We start from the raw sequence: 19,007 nt of genomic DNA, 5'->3' as shown, positions 1-19,007 counted from the left end.
CTAGAGTTGTTTATAATAAGCCAGGATCTGCAGCATGAAATAAGCCATAAAAGGCACTTGGATGACAGAAAAATTAAATGTTCAAAATAGAAAAAAAATCACTTAAGCAAGATGAACTTACACTAAATACAAATGGAGTAATTTTTATTTTCTTCTGTAGATTTCAACAACACTAAACAGTACTTACAATTTGGAGGAGAAAGAAAATATTTCGTCACAAAATAGCAGTGCAAATGAATTTGTGGAACCAATGATTCCTAAAAGGAAATCTCATACAAACAATAATAGTGAAATAAGTTCATCCACAGAGGGAGCCACTAAGAAGAGAAGACTACTCACTGGGAGTAACAGCTTTTTTAAACCTCTATAATTTATAGACAATGCTTCATAGATAAGGGTTGTTGGTGATTTAGTTCTCAAAATTATGTTTTTTTAGATGGTCAGTAGTCGCCAGTTCAATGTTATAATTAGATGCTGGACTGAATGACTGATATAGACGAGAAAACACATCAATGTTATCTCAAACAGTTTATGAAATTCAGAAGATGATTAAGATCAATGGACAATGTATTAATACCATATGGCTGACTCAGTCAGGCATAACATAATGGACTAGAGTCAATTAAAAATCTATAATCACTAAGGAAATTTATGTTTTATATCATGTTTGTGTTTTCATGAGAAAAAATGGCTGGTTGACAATTGATATCTGAGAAGTGAGAAGAAATCAGATGTTCTGTAAAAGATTGTGCAATATTTTTCAAATTTTTATTCCTTTCAAAATTGAGTAAATCATATTTTGTTTTGTTCAGTAAAAGTTTTTTAGGAAGCTGGCCCTTTGGGCAATGTGTTCTATATCACTTGGTGTCAGTTTTCATGAGCTTTTGAAAAAAATATCTCCTCTGAAACCACTTGAACAAGGCTTAAAATATTACATATAGGCTGTTCCATTAAAACATACATGGTACACAGGGAAGGCTCTTTGAAAACAAAGTGACCTTCCATAGATGAGATTTTTATTCCTGCATAAATTTAAACCTGTTCAACACAATATTTCTCATCCACCCATCGTGGCAAATTTTAGTTGCCTTCACTGGGTCCCATGTAAGTTTTTATAGAACAGCCCTAAGTGTAAATGCATAACTTATATCTTGAAAATTTCAATAAACAGAGAAACTATTATTTGACCAGAATATTTTAAAGATCTATCTTTTTCATATTTGAAACAAAATTATCAGAATTGATCTATGAAAAAGAAAATAAAACAATTGAAATAAATGTAGGATTTTAATACTTTATTCATTCTTGTTTCTGATGAAGTAAATATACATTAAGAACCCACACAAGACATTTTTACATCATGCTGAGTTCGTTGTATCACTATTTTATTCCTCAAATTGTGTGGATTTGACTTTTAATATAGCTTAGTGTGATATACCCGAGAAAAACCAGAAAATGGCCCTTCTCAAGATTCTAATACTTGATTTTATTTGATTTTAAGGTGAATAGAGGAGGTGTGGGTTTTATGCATATTTATTATTTTTTGGTATTAAGTTTTATTTAACAATGAATTTTCGTACTTTTGTTCCATTTAATTTACATAGTTAAATGATTTCTGCTTGCTGTTTTGAGGGGCAGTTTATGTGTTTTTTATTATAACAATATATGTGTTATATTTGGTACTAAATGATTTTTGTGGTTGTATGTTGTATGTTGTATATTCTATTATTTCAAATTAGGAGGAAAATTGTAATATCTGACCAAATTCTGTATACAATCCTCATATGATTTAAAAAAGAAGATGTGGTATGATTGCCAATGAGACAACACTCCACAAGAGAACAAAATGACACAAAAATTAACTATAGGTCATAGTTCGGCCCTCAACAACAAGCTTTTCTTCTTTTACAATTTTTCACTGTTCTCTTCTCACTAAAGGACTGTTCCTTCCATTGTTTTCACAGATATCAGTTTTTATAGATTTTGGAAAGATTGTGTATTTTCTTTAAACTTGTTAAACTTGATTTTATGCATCAAAAGCATTCTGCGTTGAAACTGGTATGAAATTGGTTTTGTTGACAAACATTTCTATTGTTGTTCACCAATTTCTAAGACATGCACAGAAATTAGATCCTCATGACAAATAATGAATCCACAGAATAGCTTGTTTGATTCATCTGCTGATAAGACTAGCTTTCTTCATTTTATGTAAATTTATTTATTATTCCTAAGATATTGTGGCTATATGTAAACCACAAATTTAAATGTCTATTAAAGAGCTTACTCTTCTATAGGGTTCTATGTATACTTTGGCAAAACAATGAAATTAGATAGAAACAAGAAAAAAAGTAATTCCTGAATTGAGGAAAATGAATGAATTCACAGTACATGTAAATGAAATAGACCATTGTCTTGTTGTGTATGTACATTTTGATTGTCTTTTAATTGTGGCATAAATATATTTATATGGATGAGTATTGACCTTTGTCAAAATTTTAGTAAAATAAATTCAAGCCATTTTTATGTCTTGGATTAATTTAAAATGTGTTTATCATGTTTTTAAATAAAATGTGTAAAAATAAAGCTTACATTATGAACAAAGCATAGTAATATTACCTTTGTTTACCAATAAAATTAGTGAATCTGCACCATTACACATTTATTTATTCCCTTTAATCCTAACCTCTCAAGTTATTGAAAAAATCATTCATACTTTTATTCTAACATAGAGCTTAGGGTCAGTGTTCACATTTCTGAAGGCATGATGAAACAGTCTGGAGAACTGTTTGTTTTCTCAATGACAGAACGACAGTATCCCTAAATGCCCCAGATAATTATACAGGCTTTGGCATGACAAAAAGACAAAGGAGCATTATCACAAACTATCTTAAAGAATGACCTGTTTCCTCCAATTATAATCCGGATATTCACAACAAATCAGAAAGGCATGATTGATCTTTAGTAATGGCCTGTATTCTGATTTTTTATGCCCAATTTATAGGTATTATGTCAAGGTAGTTTTTGACGAATTTGAAGTCATATCAACCTGAAACTTAGTACACATGTTCCCTATGATATGATCTTGTGTTTATGCCAAATTAAAGTTAATTCAAAGAACATGGAAAATGATAGTGCGAGTTGGGCATTTGTTTACTATTGACACATTTTTGTTTAACTCGAATTTTATCGATCTTATTACACAGATGACAGAATAAGCCAGGAGAAAAATGATTTGACACAACCGTCCATTTCTTGAATGTTTTTGTTTCCAGGCAATCAAATGATTTAGGGACAAATCAAGCACAGAAACGGCCAGAAGGCAACACATAGACATCTTATTTCCCTTGATCTTGTTTGCACTTCCAATTTATCAGTATTTTTATTTTTCAACTGATTTCGTTATACAAGCTCACTGAAGGCTTAATTTTGACATTATACTTTGTATATAGTTATGTTTGATCTTTCTTCAACTTTTGTCTTGAGTTTGTTACCAGTTTCTTATCAGTGACTTTGATACAAGACAGATGCTAGATTGATATTAGGTAATGTTGACCCTGTCAATACCACTCGTCGCCCTTGAGACTGTCGTACAAGTGAGAGGTTTAGCGCTATAAAACCAGGTTCAATTCACCATTTCCTACACATGAAAATGCGTGTACCAAGTCGGGGAATATGACAGTTGTTGCCCATTCTTTTGATGTGTTTTGTCATTTGATTTTGTTCTGTGATTAGGGACTTTCCGATTGTCCAGTATTTTTGTGATTTTTCTATTAGACTAAAATTCTTGCTGTTGATCTGTTTCTTTTCAATGCCAGTATATATGATGTGCTGGGGCAAAAACTTATTAATTTGTTTGAGTTAGAGAGGTGGTTATTGTTGACTATCAAACTTTATGTTTACTCTGATTTCTTTACGCAAATTCTTTTCTCTTTATTCTTTTATTTCCATTCTATAAATAAACACTCCTTGACATACAAGACCTTAAATTACGTTAAGGCATATAATTATATAAAAATGCTTTCACCCATCATCCATATGCTAACCTATCGTAATGTTGTTTAACTTTTATATTTGTATTTCCTGTAAATAATCTATTTATATCCGAATTTTAATTACGTGATGATGTTTTGTAAATATAGCATAAACTTCTGTGTTAAGTTGATTTGTACAAACTTCGCCTAATCAGGGATGAGATGGAAAAAAACCCAACATATTCCATAAAGAACAGTGGCGTCGGAGTAGACTAAAAATTGCCAGCCAAGCTACTGAGTGTGAGGGGGAAAATAATAATAAAAAAAAACCTTTGCAAAGTCTTAATAATCTAGTAAATTGTCAGTGCACTATCATTTTTCTTTTTTCAATTGCATAAACTATTTGTTAGTGTCAATATATATTTGTCCCCTTTGCCCCCGCACTCCTATGCCAGTGTGAAAGTAAGACATGAAAACACATTTGAAAATTCTAGCAAGTTTTGGTTAGTTTTAATGCTCAGTGTTTAGTTTTTTCATGTTGTGTTTTTTCATCTGTTTGTCTTTTGGTGTTTTTTTTTTATAGAAAAATTAAGAAAAAATTAAAGTTATATATATTGATGTCAAAGCACTTTTCCGAACTTCTAATATAGGAACACTCAAAACTAAAAAAATTAAAGCCGTAGATAAATATTTGAAGAGCTATATGACTGTATAAGGCAGGCACAGGGTGAATTACATTGCAAAGAATTACACATTACATTTGTAAATGTTATCGAGTGGGAATTAATCAAAGATATTGAAAATAACATGAAGTCACAAAAGATTATTGCATATGCAATAACTGTTCCGTACACATATCAAACTTAAGTATCTAGTAAAAAGTCTATTCAATACAACTATTATATTTAAAAGAACAATTTCTGCGTTTCTCTAAAATCATGAAAATGAAAGGAGTAGGGGCTATTAGGGCCATTTTTGGCCCCACCCCCAAATTTCATTTAATTTGTCATGTTGTAAGTCTATACCATAGACCTTCTGAAAATAATTGAATTTTGGGTCTAGCTCGTTTATTCTGTTGCCTAGCAACCAATATAATGGCGGAGTTAAACTCATCAAATATGATTATTATACAGCTTTAATATATCTATATTTGAAATTAAACCTGTTTTAAGCATGTAGTGAACTTTACACTTGTACACTATTTAAATATTACATCATTAAATGCACACTTTTGCCAAATTCACTGTTGTTTCTCCCTAGCAACACATCTGTGCCCATGGCAACTGCGATTTGTTTTCTATTTTACAAGATTTAATTTCAAATATATCGCAACAGACAGGCAATTTAAGTTGCAAATTGTCAAAAGTAACAAACTCCAAAGTAAATGTTAATGGGAAAAGCAATATTGAAACATCAACAAACAAAACAACGGGTATTGCTGATATATACAATTTGTGCATCTAGTGCTGGGTGGAGTCTCACTTATTAACGACAAGAAGAATAATATAAAGACAAGAACACATATTTAGCGTTAAGAAATCTTAATATTAATTATCTAAAATAAATAGATAAAGACACTTGCTTTAAAGGTTGTTTTCAAATGTCCGTGTATTTCCATTACAGTAGTTATGTTTCAGGTAGGGGTTGGGGTAAAAAGGGGGGACTTTTATTTAAAAGGTGATAGGATGTGCCTCTGGAATAGTACACCTTTTTAGGCTTGAAATTAGTAAAAAGTTAAGAAAACTATAAGATATATATGATAAGGACACTGAAATTCCCATACCTTTTTTGACTGTCAACTTGTTTGGTGTTCCCGCTTTGTCTTTTTCAAATAATATTTGTCTTTTCACACTAAGTATTCCTTTTTTTACATAAAACAACATGAAAGCAAATTGATATGGGAAAAGGATTTTTTTTTCTTCGCAATATATGAAAGGATATATATTTCAAAATGTAAAACAGGGTGAGGTAACAAAACAGCGGCACCCTTATCAATTAAGTATTGAAGTAAACCCCAACCCCACCCCTCTAGACATATGTAGAAGATCGTTAGGGTTGACTTTTCGAAATTCATCTTATTTTTATTATCTATTTCAGACGTCCAGATTTATAACCATATCTTTCTATAGCATTAAAAAACTGGTACATGCTACTATCTCAAATAAATCTGTATTCTTAAAAAAAAATTCTATATTCATTATATATATTATTTGTTTTTTTGCAGTTCTTGTCAAGTTTACTAGTTTATCTTTCGCCTTCACTAATATCAGTGTCGTATGACTTGGTCTGTGATTAATATCATGACAATATTTATTTTATATACATCAAAATAGTTGAAAACAAGAATGTGCCCTGAGTACATGGATGCCCAAATCACAAGACTAACAAAGGCCAGATAATCCTGAATTGGGACAGGCGCAAAAATCGGCGGCTTACACATGTAATTTTAAGATCTTAAACCCCCTCTTCATTTACCTCTAGCCAAAGAAGAAAAAATCAAACACACAGCAATACGCACAGTAAATCTTAGTTCAAAAGAAGTCTGAGTCTGATGTCAACTTAAACAACCTTGACCCAAAACTTAAACCTGAAGTGGGACACAAGGACGATCGGATGAACAGACAAATGGACCAGAAAACATAATGCCCACAAATGGGGCATAACAACAAAACTGGGTCCATTTTTATAATTACACTTTATTTTACACATGATTATAAAACTATTCAAAACATGACCTTTAAAAAGGTAACAGACATGTCAGTTGCTCACAGACTTTAGGCACTTGTTTCTATGCATGGGAAGGTCAAATAACCATATATATATTATGCATGTATGTACGGATATATGGATAGTCTCCCATATGCCGTTTTTGTTTTCTTACCATCAAATTTTCTAGAACGTTTTCTCTATGCTCATTACCAACAAAGACACATCCAATTGGAATATAGGTAGTTTCATTTTCAAAATAAATTTCGTGATTCTTGCCAATTATGTGAATTTAAGCAAAATTATCTTTTAAATTTCGGCCCCCCTTTCCTAACATAAATCATGGATCCGACCTTAATACCAGAGAGAGAAGATTGCCCCAGTCAAACACTAGATTTAGAATTGATAATAAGCAGAAACATAAGAAATCTACAGATGTTGTTATATATTTGTCTATCTAAAATTTCAGAATTAAAAAAAAATGTTCTCAAAGTTGTTATTGACTCCCTTACACATGTAGTTTATTGCTTTCATACTTTTTAAAGACATTTACCGAGATATACTTATGGAAATAAGGAATACATGTTACATTCTTAAGGGGGCTCCTGGGTATAAATGATTTTTTTTTCTAATATAGGATTTCGCTATATTTTTTCATAAATGAACTTTATCATATACTCAAAAGAAAAATGAAATAAAAAAATGAGGTCACCGTTCATTTAAACTAAAATCTGCCTCTGGGAGAAGCATACATTTTTGTTAATGCCCTTTTTTTCTGTTGAACTAATAGGAGAAAAAGAGGAAATATCGAAATAAAAAAATAACCTAATATAAGAAATCGCTTAAATTTTACAATTATTTAGTTTATGTACAGCTTATTTGAAAACAATAATAAAAAAAATAGGTCACCGATGAGTTAAAAAAGATATTTCAAATTTAAGGCCAAAAAATGGCATTTTTGCACCAAAGGGAGATAATTTGGAGCTTTTTCAATTTTTAAAGTCATCTGGGGGCCAAACCAAATCATTTTTTGGGTTGTTTTTTTGTACCATATCATAAAGTAACAACTAATAGTGTAATAAATAAAATTTGTAATGAAAAAATAAAGGTTTAATTTTTTGCTAAAATTTTTATACCCACGAGCCACCTTAACCACAAAAGAAGAAAGTTCCTATAGGCATAAGAATGTATAAACTAGACTTTGTCAGATGAATATGTCCAATTTGAACGGCATATTTCAGCTTTTTATTGCTCACATTGGCTATGAAAATTATAAAATAAACTATCGCACCAACCTTGCACCAAAAAAATATTTTATCCAAAGTTTGATATGTATGAACTTGTCAAAATGTTAAAATTTCTAATTGGTGCAAGCATGGTGCAGTGGTAAAAATTTAGAAAAACCATCCAAATTTCTGTATTTTTGCTTATTTTCCCAATTATGACGTCATTTGCACCTACCATTGTGACGTCATTGAACATTTTTTTGTTAGATAAAAACATTTTTTTTAAATCATTGACTCATATTCTAATAGTTTATGGAGAAAAATCTGCTCTGTTCGAATTTTTATTATCTTGTAAATCTGGGGCCATTTTAGGCCATTATAGCCCCTACTCCAGAGATGAAGTTTACTGACAATTTCTTTCCTAAATAAATAATAAACAAAGAGTTTGATTGATGAACAAGTGTCAAAATGGTGAAATGATTGATTGTAAAACAATCTAATAAGTGTTTTTGTTTACAATGGTCAATGAATAAACTCATCATAGATACCAGGATTGAAATTTTATATTTACGCCAGATTGTTTTTGACAATGGTCAATTTTCTATTATTATATCATGACAAGGTAATCATTGATGTTATAACAACTATAAAACACTCCAACAGTAATGGTACTTATGTTTTTCAATTAAAAATGATAAATATCCAAATGATTATGTTCTTAATTAAGCCAGAAATCTTAAATTCTGCTTTAAATTAGCTAAATCTGCAACAATCTGTTAAAGATATATAGTATGTGAAAAAGTAATGCCAGTTAATGCAATGTAATGCAAAAAATTACACAACTTTTTTCTCAAGTAATGCATTACTAGTATTATATTACAATTACATGTAATATACCAAAAAAAGTAAAATCACCAAAAAAACTGAAAAGAAAACTTTGTCTGGACGAGTTGATAGCTAAAGTTATTTATTGACAATTTAGGAAATATTTGTTATACATGTTAGTGAAACGAGTATCATATGGAGGGTTGAAAAAAGTATAACATAAAAACGAACCCAAAGTGTCTTCCAGTTTCATATTTCTGATATTTTAAAGGGTATAAATCTTTAAATCATATACTATGATCAAGTAAACACAATTGATGAGTGGACAAATGACATGTTTTATAATTGAAGATATAATATAAGTCTAGGGAAGATTTTCTTTGGCTGATCTATTGTCATCCCTCGGTTACAAAGTAATTTGCCCGCGTGTACCATTGTTATATTTTCACATTTAGCATACATATCTCACGTAAACAAAAGAATAAATATAGATAAGAAGCATATTCTAAAGAGTTTATTAATTTTTGAGGCTACGTTTTGATGTTTTAATTATTTTGTTTTAGGTTTGACTAACAACCAAATAAAATACATTTATAACGTTTGATTCTACTTTCATGTTGCTGAATCGTTGTCTTTTCGTGATTTTTTAACATGATTAATTTAACTTGTAAATTTTCATTTTCCCCTTTGCATGTTTTTTTTTAATTTAAATAATCTAAAAATTTTAAATAGGAATTATATACCATTCAAATATGAAATAACCGGGAAAGCAATAAACGAATATTCAGATTTCGCTAGTAAATATTTAAATTAAAGTATTTTGTATTAATAGTTAAAAAATAATAATAACAATTAATATTGATTTATGAAAATAATATAAATAATAAGTATGATAAAAATAACGTCAGTATTTGTTAGGCTTTTAATTTGATTCGTAATTTTGATGTCATTTCGGTATTGTACATCTATTTATAAAATACTACTACACATAGATCTACCTGTGATACACTACACAACCAGAATGGCACAGGCTGCTTCTAAAACGTGTGAAATTTGTATATCAAGTCCTGGGCATAACTTCTGTGAACAGTGTGAACAGTTGTTTTGTGATGGATGTAAAATATCTCATTTACGGACAAAGATGACCAAGAATCACACATTTCTAAGTGGTCCTAACATTAACCCGGAAGTTAAACTATATTGTAAAGAACATGATGAAAACTTCATATATTATTGCATGGAATGTAGTTTACCAGTCTGTAAGATATGTGCTATTAAAAGCCACAAAAAACATGATTTATCGGAGATTAATGAATCACTTGAAAGTATCAAGGCTGAAGTAAAAATTGATGTTGAAACGAAAATTAAAAAGCTCCAGTCAATTATAGCAGAAATCGATCAAGGTACCCATACACATCAAGTTGATGTACAGGGAGTCATTCAGGCTATAAGAGAAGAAGGCAAACACTTGAAAGAGATGATTGATACGAAAGTCGAAGATCTTATTGACACGCTGAAGGAGAAAGACACAGGGATTGTTCAAACCTTACAGTCTGTTGGCAATGAGTTAAAAACAGCTTTGGATAAGGCAAAGGAGCAGCAGCAATTTTATCAAGACACCCAGGGAATAAAAGATACTACGAAATTGTTACAGAAACTAAAACAAATAAAGTCACAAATCGATCAAATAGAAGTAGTACAGATTCCCATCATGCCATCAGTCAAATATGCCAAAAAGACAGTAGCAGAGAGTGAAATAGGGAAACTATTTGGGGAACTAACATTTAGGTAAGTTTGTTCTTAGTTAATGATTCTAAGAATAGTTTTGACAACTCTTTAATATTGTCTTTTAATATACTTTGATACATAAGCGGTCTCTTTTATACTGCAAAGGGTTGAAAAAATATGGCATCTTCCGCTTCTTGTTTCAATTATGTTAAGTTCTCAAGATTTAATAGAATATGCGATAATACAATGCCTATATATAAACTGTTATTCAAAATTGTCAGTCGTATTCTCTGATCATTGATTAAAATAACTAGCATTTCATGAGTTACAAAACAAGCAAATTTATGTGTTGACTTTATAGAAGCCTTAATATATGTTTATAGTTTAAATTGGAATTCAGTAGGATTCAACATTCTCCTAGTACACATTTTAATTTCAATAGAATTAGGAATACCGGTTTATACTTTTAGTAATTAATATCCAGTTCAAATCTACTACTGGACATTGGATATCCAAATTTGTAAAAGAATGATTTTGCATTTGTAGTAAATTTCTAGTAGGATCAAGGATAGCTACTAAAACAAAGAAGACGTCGTTATACTATAAGAATGATTGTTTTTCTACTTACAGACAAAATGTCAAAAACGTTGAATACATTTTGGTTTTTGTTAATATTGTCATTACAATTACTCACAATTGACCAGTAAATTAAGTTATAGTTCAAAAAATGAAGTGATAATTTGATTTGACTGTCCCTTTGGTATCTTTCGTCACTCTTTGATTAAACCTGTACTCTTAAGATATTTCAAAACCACAAAGGACCTTTAATAAATTAATGATATAGCGAATTTTACAAAAAATGAAGGACTTTTAGAAAAAAAAGCTTTGCTGTTAAATGAATTCATAGGTAATTTAACTGTAACTCCAATTTATAAAAGGTTGTTTTGGGCTCCTTCTGAATCCTGTTGTATCGTAACATAAACATCTCAAAACATCTCAAAACTTATTATTTTAAAATTATTATGAAGAAGACCTAAACATAACTTTCTAGTTGAAGTTTTATCAAAAGACTTTGAGATTCACAACAAGAAGTCAGTAACCAAAGAAAAACCATACGGTCTTTAATAAAAGACATATAAACGATAGTGTTACATTTAGTACACACTAATAATAGTTTTCAATCAAAAGGTGGTAGTTCAAACTTTATTTAACAATTATCATCAAAATCTTATCACATCAATCACAAGGAACACATACCTGCAGCGCAGATACAAGGAAAACAGCTATTTCAAATAACTGTGTTTATTATAATCCACCTTTTGCACTAGAATAAGTGAAAAAGGAAAAAAAACAGTACTTTAAACGCAATTTGGAAACTAATTTGCGATATTTTTTGACGATCTTTACACAGCTAATTCGATTTGTTTATATTTAGATAAACACTGTTTTATTCATAATAATTTACAATTTTAACGCACATATAACAGTATAAGATGTGAATAAAACTGTTAATACATGTAAGATCATTATTTTTACGCAGAGAAACTGTCAAAAAAGAAGAAAACCCTAAACCTAAGGAGAACGTCAGGTTTGTATTCATGATAGACTTTTAACAAAGTTGTTTCTATTATTTCCGTTTTCATATTCATCACTTCTGTGGATTTGACTTTTGCTACACTTATACAACTTATCAAAAGACCTAGGTCTGTCATTGGATGCTATATTGAGATATAACATTGCGTTATACTGTTCTTGATCTCTATACTTATTCTTTGTTCAATTGGTTTTGATTCCAATGGAACCGATGAGTATGATATTAACCATTCGTTCACTTAATATACTAATTGGTTATCAAAAGTACCATGATTATAATTCAATACGCTAGACGCGCGTTACGTCTGCATAAGACTCATCAGCGACGCTCAGATCAAAAAAGTTATAAAGTCAAACAAGTACAAAGTTAAAGAGCATTGAGGACCCGAAATTCCAAAAAGTTGTGCCAAATACGGCTACGGTAATAATAATTTATTATATGTTAAATAATGGTTCTTTCTCTTTTAGACATGTTATTATTATATAGCAAACCCTAAAAACTAATCAATGATTTGCAGTACCATAAATTGCTTTAAATTGTGTCTTTTTTCACGTAATCGACTAATGTTAGGGACGTTGGTTTTAGAATATACATATGGTTCACTTTTGATAGATCAGACTAAAGGGTTGCACGACATATATAAACAATGTAAATATGTGTTATTCGTTCAGTTTAGCTTTCCAAAATATCCTACCTTAAAGTATTCATGATAAAAAATTGTCCAGAAAAGAGATCAAAGACATAAAATTACACTTTTGCAAAAATTGACTAATTATGGAGCATAATTTTGATACAAGTGAGAGGTTTAGCGATATAAAACCAGGTTCAATCCACCGTTTTCTACATTTGAAAATGCCTGTAGCAAGTCAGAAATTTGACAATTCTTTTCCATTCGGTTTTGATGTGTTTTGTCATTTGATTTTGCTATGTGATTATGGACTTTCCGATTAAATTTTCCTCTGAGTTCAGGATTTTTGTGATTTTACTTTTTGATATGAGATACAAATATCTCAGCAAAATGAAAGGTGAGTATTCAAATAATAATTGCGTTCGAATATTTATATAAAATCAAGTTCTATGAAAGTTAGACATCTCCCTTGAGAATATCTAAATATGATGTATTTTATAGAGTTACAAGAACAGCCAAACAATACAGATACAGATGCAATTATTGCAAGTAAGTGTGATGTTATGTAGTTCTCTTTCGGAAGAGTACAAAAGATTAAGTACAAGTGCAAAGTTCATTATGAAATCAGATATGCAAATTTGAAAAACATAGATATGTAAAGCACAAAACAAGTTTTTCCCTTTTAATAAAATTTCATTTTATGTTAAAAATGTTATAATACAATTATTGAAACAGATCTGGGTCTATCAATTTTTAACCTTTATTGTTAATGCAATACACATTGATTCGACTTTCCTGAATGATATTATGAAAACGCGCGTATAGTATATATAGATTACAACATGGCATATTTTATTTTAGACCCTTTATCAGTCATAGATCCAAATATTATATCTTTGAGTATTGATGATAAAAATCATTTCGACTTCTCATTCTTAATTAGATATTTATCGTCAGACTCAGACCTTTACCTATTTTAAGTGATAGGATATATTCGGGAATATGTATTCTACTCTTATGTTTTTACTGTTAAATTCTAATTCGTAAACTAAATGAACATACAATATTTATCAAATAACCACAAACTCTAACATGGGAAACGCCACTTGCATAGACAAGCGCACATTTTAATATAAATATGGGTATGGATAGTTCGTAAAAATACACAGGTATTAAGTAGCTTGTACTTGTTTCCCCATAAAAGTGGTTTACAAACCTGAAAATAAATAATAAAATTAATAATATGTTTTATTTGGCAAAATGCTACTGTACACTTTGACTTCAATGGCTCGAATGACTTTAAACCATCTGAGTATAATGCGTGAACTCAATGTTCCAATTGAACCAACATTACTATAATTAACAAAACACGTGTCAACTTTAAACAAACAACATTTTTACATGTTTGATTTTGTACAACTTTGATAAATACATATAAAAGACTGTTCCTGAGTAAACAAATATACCACCATGATAAAGAGGACACAATAGTTAATTCAACAATGTAGAGCCGTAGAACTTTTTTTAAATTTTGGAAAAAAAATCATTGTGATAATAGTAGACAGCATTAATATGTTAAGCCCTGTTTATGTTAATACCGAACCTTAAATATGTAAGACATAAAATATACATGTCCTCATTCAGTAACTTAGTCAGTGGTTGCTCTTCTACCTCAGGCATAGATTACCTTAGCTGTATTTAGCAACACTTTTAGGAATTTTGGATCTCAATGCTCTTCAACTTCGTACTTTATTTGGCATGTTTAACCTCTTTGGATTCGAACGTCACTGATGAGTCTTTTGTAGATGAAACGCGCGTCTGGCGTATATATAAAATTTAGTCCTGGTATCTTTGATGAGTTTATTTATATTAAAATCTATTAATTTATCAATATCCTCTTTTCCTTACTTCGGGACTAATTACAGCTTATCAACTTAAATATCGATATGTATATGTAATGCTCGTACATGTTCCCATTTAAAGGTCATTATTAGTTTGAAAAGAGGAGGTGGCGATGCTCCTAACACGACAACGTTGAGACAGTGTTTTAAGATATACATGTTTTAGGATCCCGATCAGAAACGGGTTAACTGAGACGACTTGTTTTCGTCTCAATTTTCCTTATAAGCGCCATGCTATCGCACTTTTAGATCTTTGTATAGGAGAATAGATGTCTCAAATGTAATTTGAACTATAGTGACATACTTTACTGGGTATAAATGGAGGGTAATATATGTATATCAGGAGAAGCATACCACGTCAACTCTCCATACTGGAAGTAATGTGTTGATCTGGTTAGTCACTTCAGATTGTCTTTTTACTGAAATTCTGAGAATGGGGCTACGATTATTGAACGAAGAACTTTTGATTGGGATCTAGATGGCTGTTGATTAATGATATCGATGTATCTTCGTTTTATTTATATTAACCAAATATATTCATGTTGACCTTTTCTTTTGTTCTGTCCGATTGGTTTGTTTTAACTTGGATTATGTTGAATAAGTACACACATGTCAATGTAAACGTTTAAATGCATAAAACGGAAACATTGAACAACATGGGGATTTTGCCTCCATCATTATAACTATGATGAATAGTTGTGTTATTGACAAGCATAACAAATCCTTTTATTTCTATATGATGGTTCACGTTTACTTTTCTAAATTTTCTAGTCTCAATACAAAAAATTAACAAGTTTTGTTATTGCACATTACATTTAGGATTGTGTGCAAAACAAACATCTTTTTGTTAGACTTAAATGACATTGAAGACTGGTTCTTGATCCATTTGTCATTATAAACTGCAAAGTATTATTTGGTGCTATCCACATGAGCTACTAGTTGTTTCAATTCAAAATTTTATTTTAGTTATCTAATCTTATTGTGTGTATTAATTAAGGAGAAGGATGTATTATCCGAATGCTTTGTATATCTGAATTCTTTTACCTGTAACTCGTTAAGGAAACTATAAATCGTATGATCACATCGGTGTGTATAATAAATAGCAATAGACCATACTTTTACATGGTATATAAAAAAAAATTAAAAAATTAAAAGCACAAAAATACTGAACTCCGAGGAAAATTCAAAAAGGAAAGTCTCAAATCAAATGGCAAAATCAATAGTTCAAACACATCAAACGAATGGATAACAACGGTCATGTTCCTGACTTGGTACAGGCATTTTCTTATGTAGAAAATGGTGGATTGAACCTGGTTTTATAGCTAGCTAAACCTCTCACTTGTATGACAGTCGCATCAAATTCCATTACATTGTCAACGATGTGTGAACAAAATAAACAGACACAATAAGTAAAAATGTCAAAAATATGGGTACAACAGTCAACATTGTGTTATCATCTTAATCACTCTAAAAACAACAAATGTAACGAAGAAGCGTGTGTCTTTTATTTATATTTTTGTCTTAGGTTCTTTGATATGTGTTTAGATTTACAAATAGAACTTTAACTCTAAATTGTGTACATTTCAGGACAGAAATAACTTCTGAGTAAGTACTCCTATTCAAATTTATTAACGACAAATATACTGAAAAATTTATATATACAATTGATACAGAAATGTGATATAATATAATAATGATAAATACTTTATCAAAAGAGGGTAAAATCAGTAAGAATATTAGTAATCTCCCCCGATGCCCTCTGAATAACTCAAAATTTAGCAATAATATAATATATACGTTGACATACGTAAAACTTTTTATGCAAAAGCAAATGTCGAAAAACGTACAGAATCATTTCATGAACATATTTTGTAAATGTCAGATATACAAAACAAATATATATATTGATTTTTCTTCATCTGATGATTACTTTTTTAGTTTAGAAACCAGAAATATAGATTCTTACATTGATACCAGTGGATTATCGGATTTATCCAATCGAGATAGTTAAATTATCAATTTTAAAGTTCGAGCCGCCTCGGCGAGTACTTTAAAATTTATAATTTAACTATCGAGATTGGATAAATCCGATAATCCACGAGTAACTTTGTAAGAATCTGTTTCTCTAATGATTAAAAAGACATTTTCTTTTTTGTTTACCGAAAATCCCCTTCGAGTGCCTTGACATTGCACGAAGTTGTCAATTTCATTAACACCTGTTATCATATTTTGGTTCATCCAGTCAGCCAAAAAGGTCATGACCCTTAAAATCAACCAATGATCTTCTGAGATCACCAGCAACCACACGTTGATTAAATTTTTTTATACAATGGGTTCGAAAAGGGATAAATTTCCATAGAATTAGAGAAATTATATTAATTTTATTTGGACTGTTCTATCGTTTCTATTATTTTCATTTATACAGGAATACTGTTCCAAAGAACTGTACTGGAATTTTGAAATGTTTTTTTTTCATAAAATTTGTTCTCGGACATGGTGTGACAATTATTATCTGATGAACGCAAATAATTATATCTTGCATTAACATTTTCGCTTGTACACGAAAACATTATTAACAGCAATACATACTGTTATATTTGAGTATCTGACATAAACACAAATGTATTCATCATATCTTATAGTTGATTAAACTCAGCCAGGAACACCAATAAATATGACAGACGAAGATATTGGAACTTAATTGACCTTATCATATATTTCTGATAATTTTACCGACCTATTCAAATATTATCAAGCTTGAAAAGGTGACCTTTTCCAGCGGCATATCTTATCATCTTGAATATAGAAAGTGCACACACAAAGGATCGATCATAGATCCAATACATAGTTTATCTTTTACTGTACCGTATATTGTATTATTACATTCAATTTTATTCCTACTTGATATATGTTAGTGGCAAAAACTGTAGCATATTTATTAATTGGTGTTCTTTATGTTTTAATATTTCACAATATTGTGCAGTTTATCTTATCGATATATTGATTTTTTGCAGAAAAGAACCTGCGTAAGTATCAGATTCATATCATTAAAATAATACCTGAAATAAGACAAATGGTCAATGATTCAATATTGAGTTCATGAGTGTTCAATGATACCTGACACAGACTGAAACCTTGACCTGCTTAATGTATAATGGGGAACTCTTCCCTGGTGTAAACCAACTGTGGTGCACTTGTATAAAAGAAATAATTGTTATACAACTTATAAAAGGTTTTACTAGAAATATTTGTCCTTTCCTCTAGTACGCAATTTTGTAAGAAAACACGTTAAATAGTTGTTTCGAAGATAAGTTCCCACATAATAACAACCCAATGACCATGCAAGATAATCTGTATACGATACTGTAGAATTTAGGTAGTTACCTTGGTGGTAAATCAACTCCTTGACTCATATTTTGGTTGAATACATGAATGAAAGCAAAGACGGTAGGCAGCATGACAAAGACAGTGATGGGAATCGTAATATTTGGTAAATGTGAAATATTCTAAACCGACATTCTTACAATTTTATGGGATTGAAATATCACTTAAAAGTTTACAATCTAAAGGAATCAACACTGAAAGAGGAAAAATACCAGCTGTTTTTCTCATTTGATATTCATATTTTTTACATCTTTTAATTACCGAACGTGACTTATACATGATTGTGACTGCTTTGCTGAATGTGAATTTGCATTGCTATAAAACATGTCACGGTACTTTTCTGTCCGAAATTCATGCATTTAGTTTTGATGAAGTATTTATTATTCTCCTCGGATTTTGTCAAATGTTTTATCGTTTGTAGTTGTTAATCTTATTTTTTTTCGTGTGTTATGGTAGAGATAATAAATCATCCAGTTCATTTGGTTTAATAACGATATACGATATATTTGGTTTACAGTTTGATTGAGAGAAATACCGACATAGCTAGATATCAAATTGTTTATCTAATTACTACCACACTTTGACATTAATTATTTTTGTATAGCAATATAATATTTCCCACATAAAGTAACCAGAAGTTAGCGTGCAATAAATTCCAAAATGGCACTAGTGCAATAAATATTCAAAATTCATGACGTCATCAGCGACAAAATCTTAGTTTAAACCAATTTTTACTTTCAAATATTATATTGCTATGAAATAAAAGGGTTGTTTCATGAAAATTGGGGAATGTTGTCCCTCGTAGAACATATATTGCACTCGCAAGCTCGTGCAATATAAAATTCTACTCGGGACAATATTCCCCAATAGTTATAGTATTGTAATTTTTTTGTTATTAATAAATGTTATATCAACATTACAAACCCAATCTTGAATTCTATTTGAATTCTATCCTATTGTTTAGGATTTTTTTCGAAATTCCAATGTGACGTCACTTAAATTTGTGCATTTATCGATTTGGCTAACGCGGCTTCGAATTTTTAT

The 19,007-nt window shown here is 30.2% G+C and overlaps 2 protein-coding genes across 4 annotated transcripts in view; both read left to right on the top strand.

The window, feature by feature from the left end:
- Positions 1-2,648, top strand: part of LOC134696517 (chromosome-associated kinesin KIF4-like) — a 43,618-nt gene extending 40,970 nt beyond the window's left edge. For all 3 annotated transcript variants that reach the window (XM_063558356.1, XM_063558353.1, XM_063558355.1), the window contains one exon: positions 161-2,648. In XM_063558356.1, the coding sequence (XP_063414426.1) occupies positions 161-370 (210 nt within the window). In that variant the 3' untranslated portion in view covers positions 371-2,648. The remainder of the gene's footprint in view (positions 1-160) is intronic.
- A 7,054-nt stretch (positions 2,649-9,702) lies between these two features.
- Positions 9,703-16,188, top strand: LOC134698060 (E3 ubiquitin-protein ligase TRIM9-like). Its single transcript, XM_063560350.1, has 4 exons — positions 9,703-10,516; positions 11,997-12,044; positions 13,180-13,227; positions 16,167-16,188. Exons 1-4 carry the CDS (start codon positions 9,750-9,752, stop codon positions 16,186-16,188), a joined length of 885 nt encoding a protein of 294 aa, XP_063416420.1. The 5' UTR covers positions 9,703-9,749.
- Positions 16,189-19,007: the final 2,819 nt, after the last annotated feature.

Source organism: Mytilus trossulus, chromosome 14, assembly GCF_036588685.1.
Source record: "Mytilus trossulus isolate FHL-02 chromosome 14, PNRI_Mtr1.1.1.hap1, whole genome shotgun sequence".
NCBI classification, from domain to species: domain Eukaryota; kingdom Metazoa; phylum Mollusca; class Bivalvia; order Mytilida; family Mytilidae; genus Mytilus; species Mytilus trossulus.
This window is presented reverse-complemented; position numbering and strand designations above follow the sequence as displayed.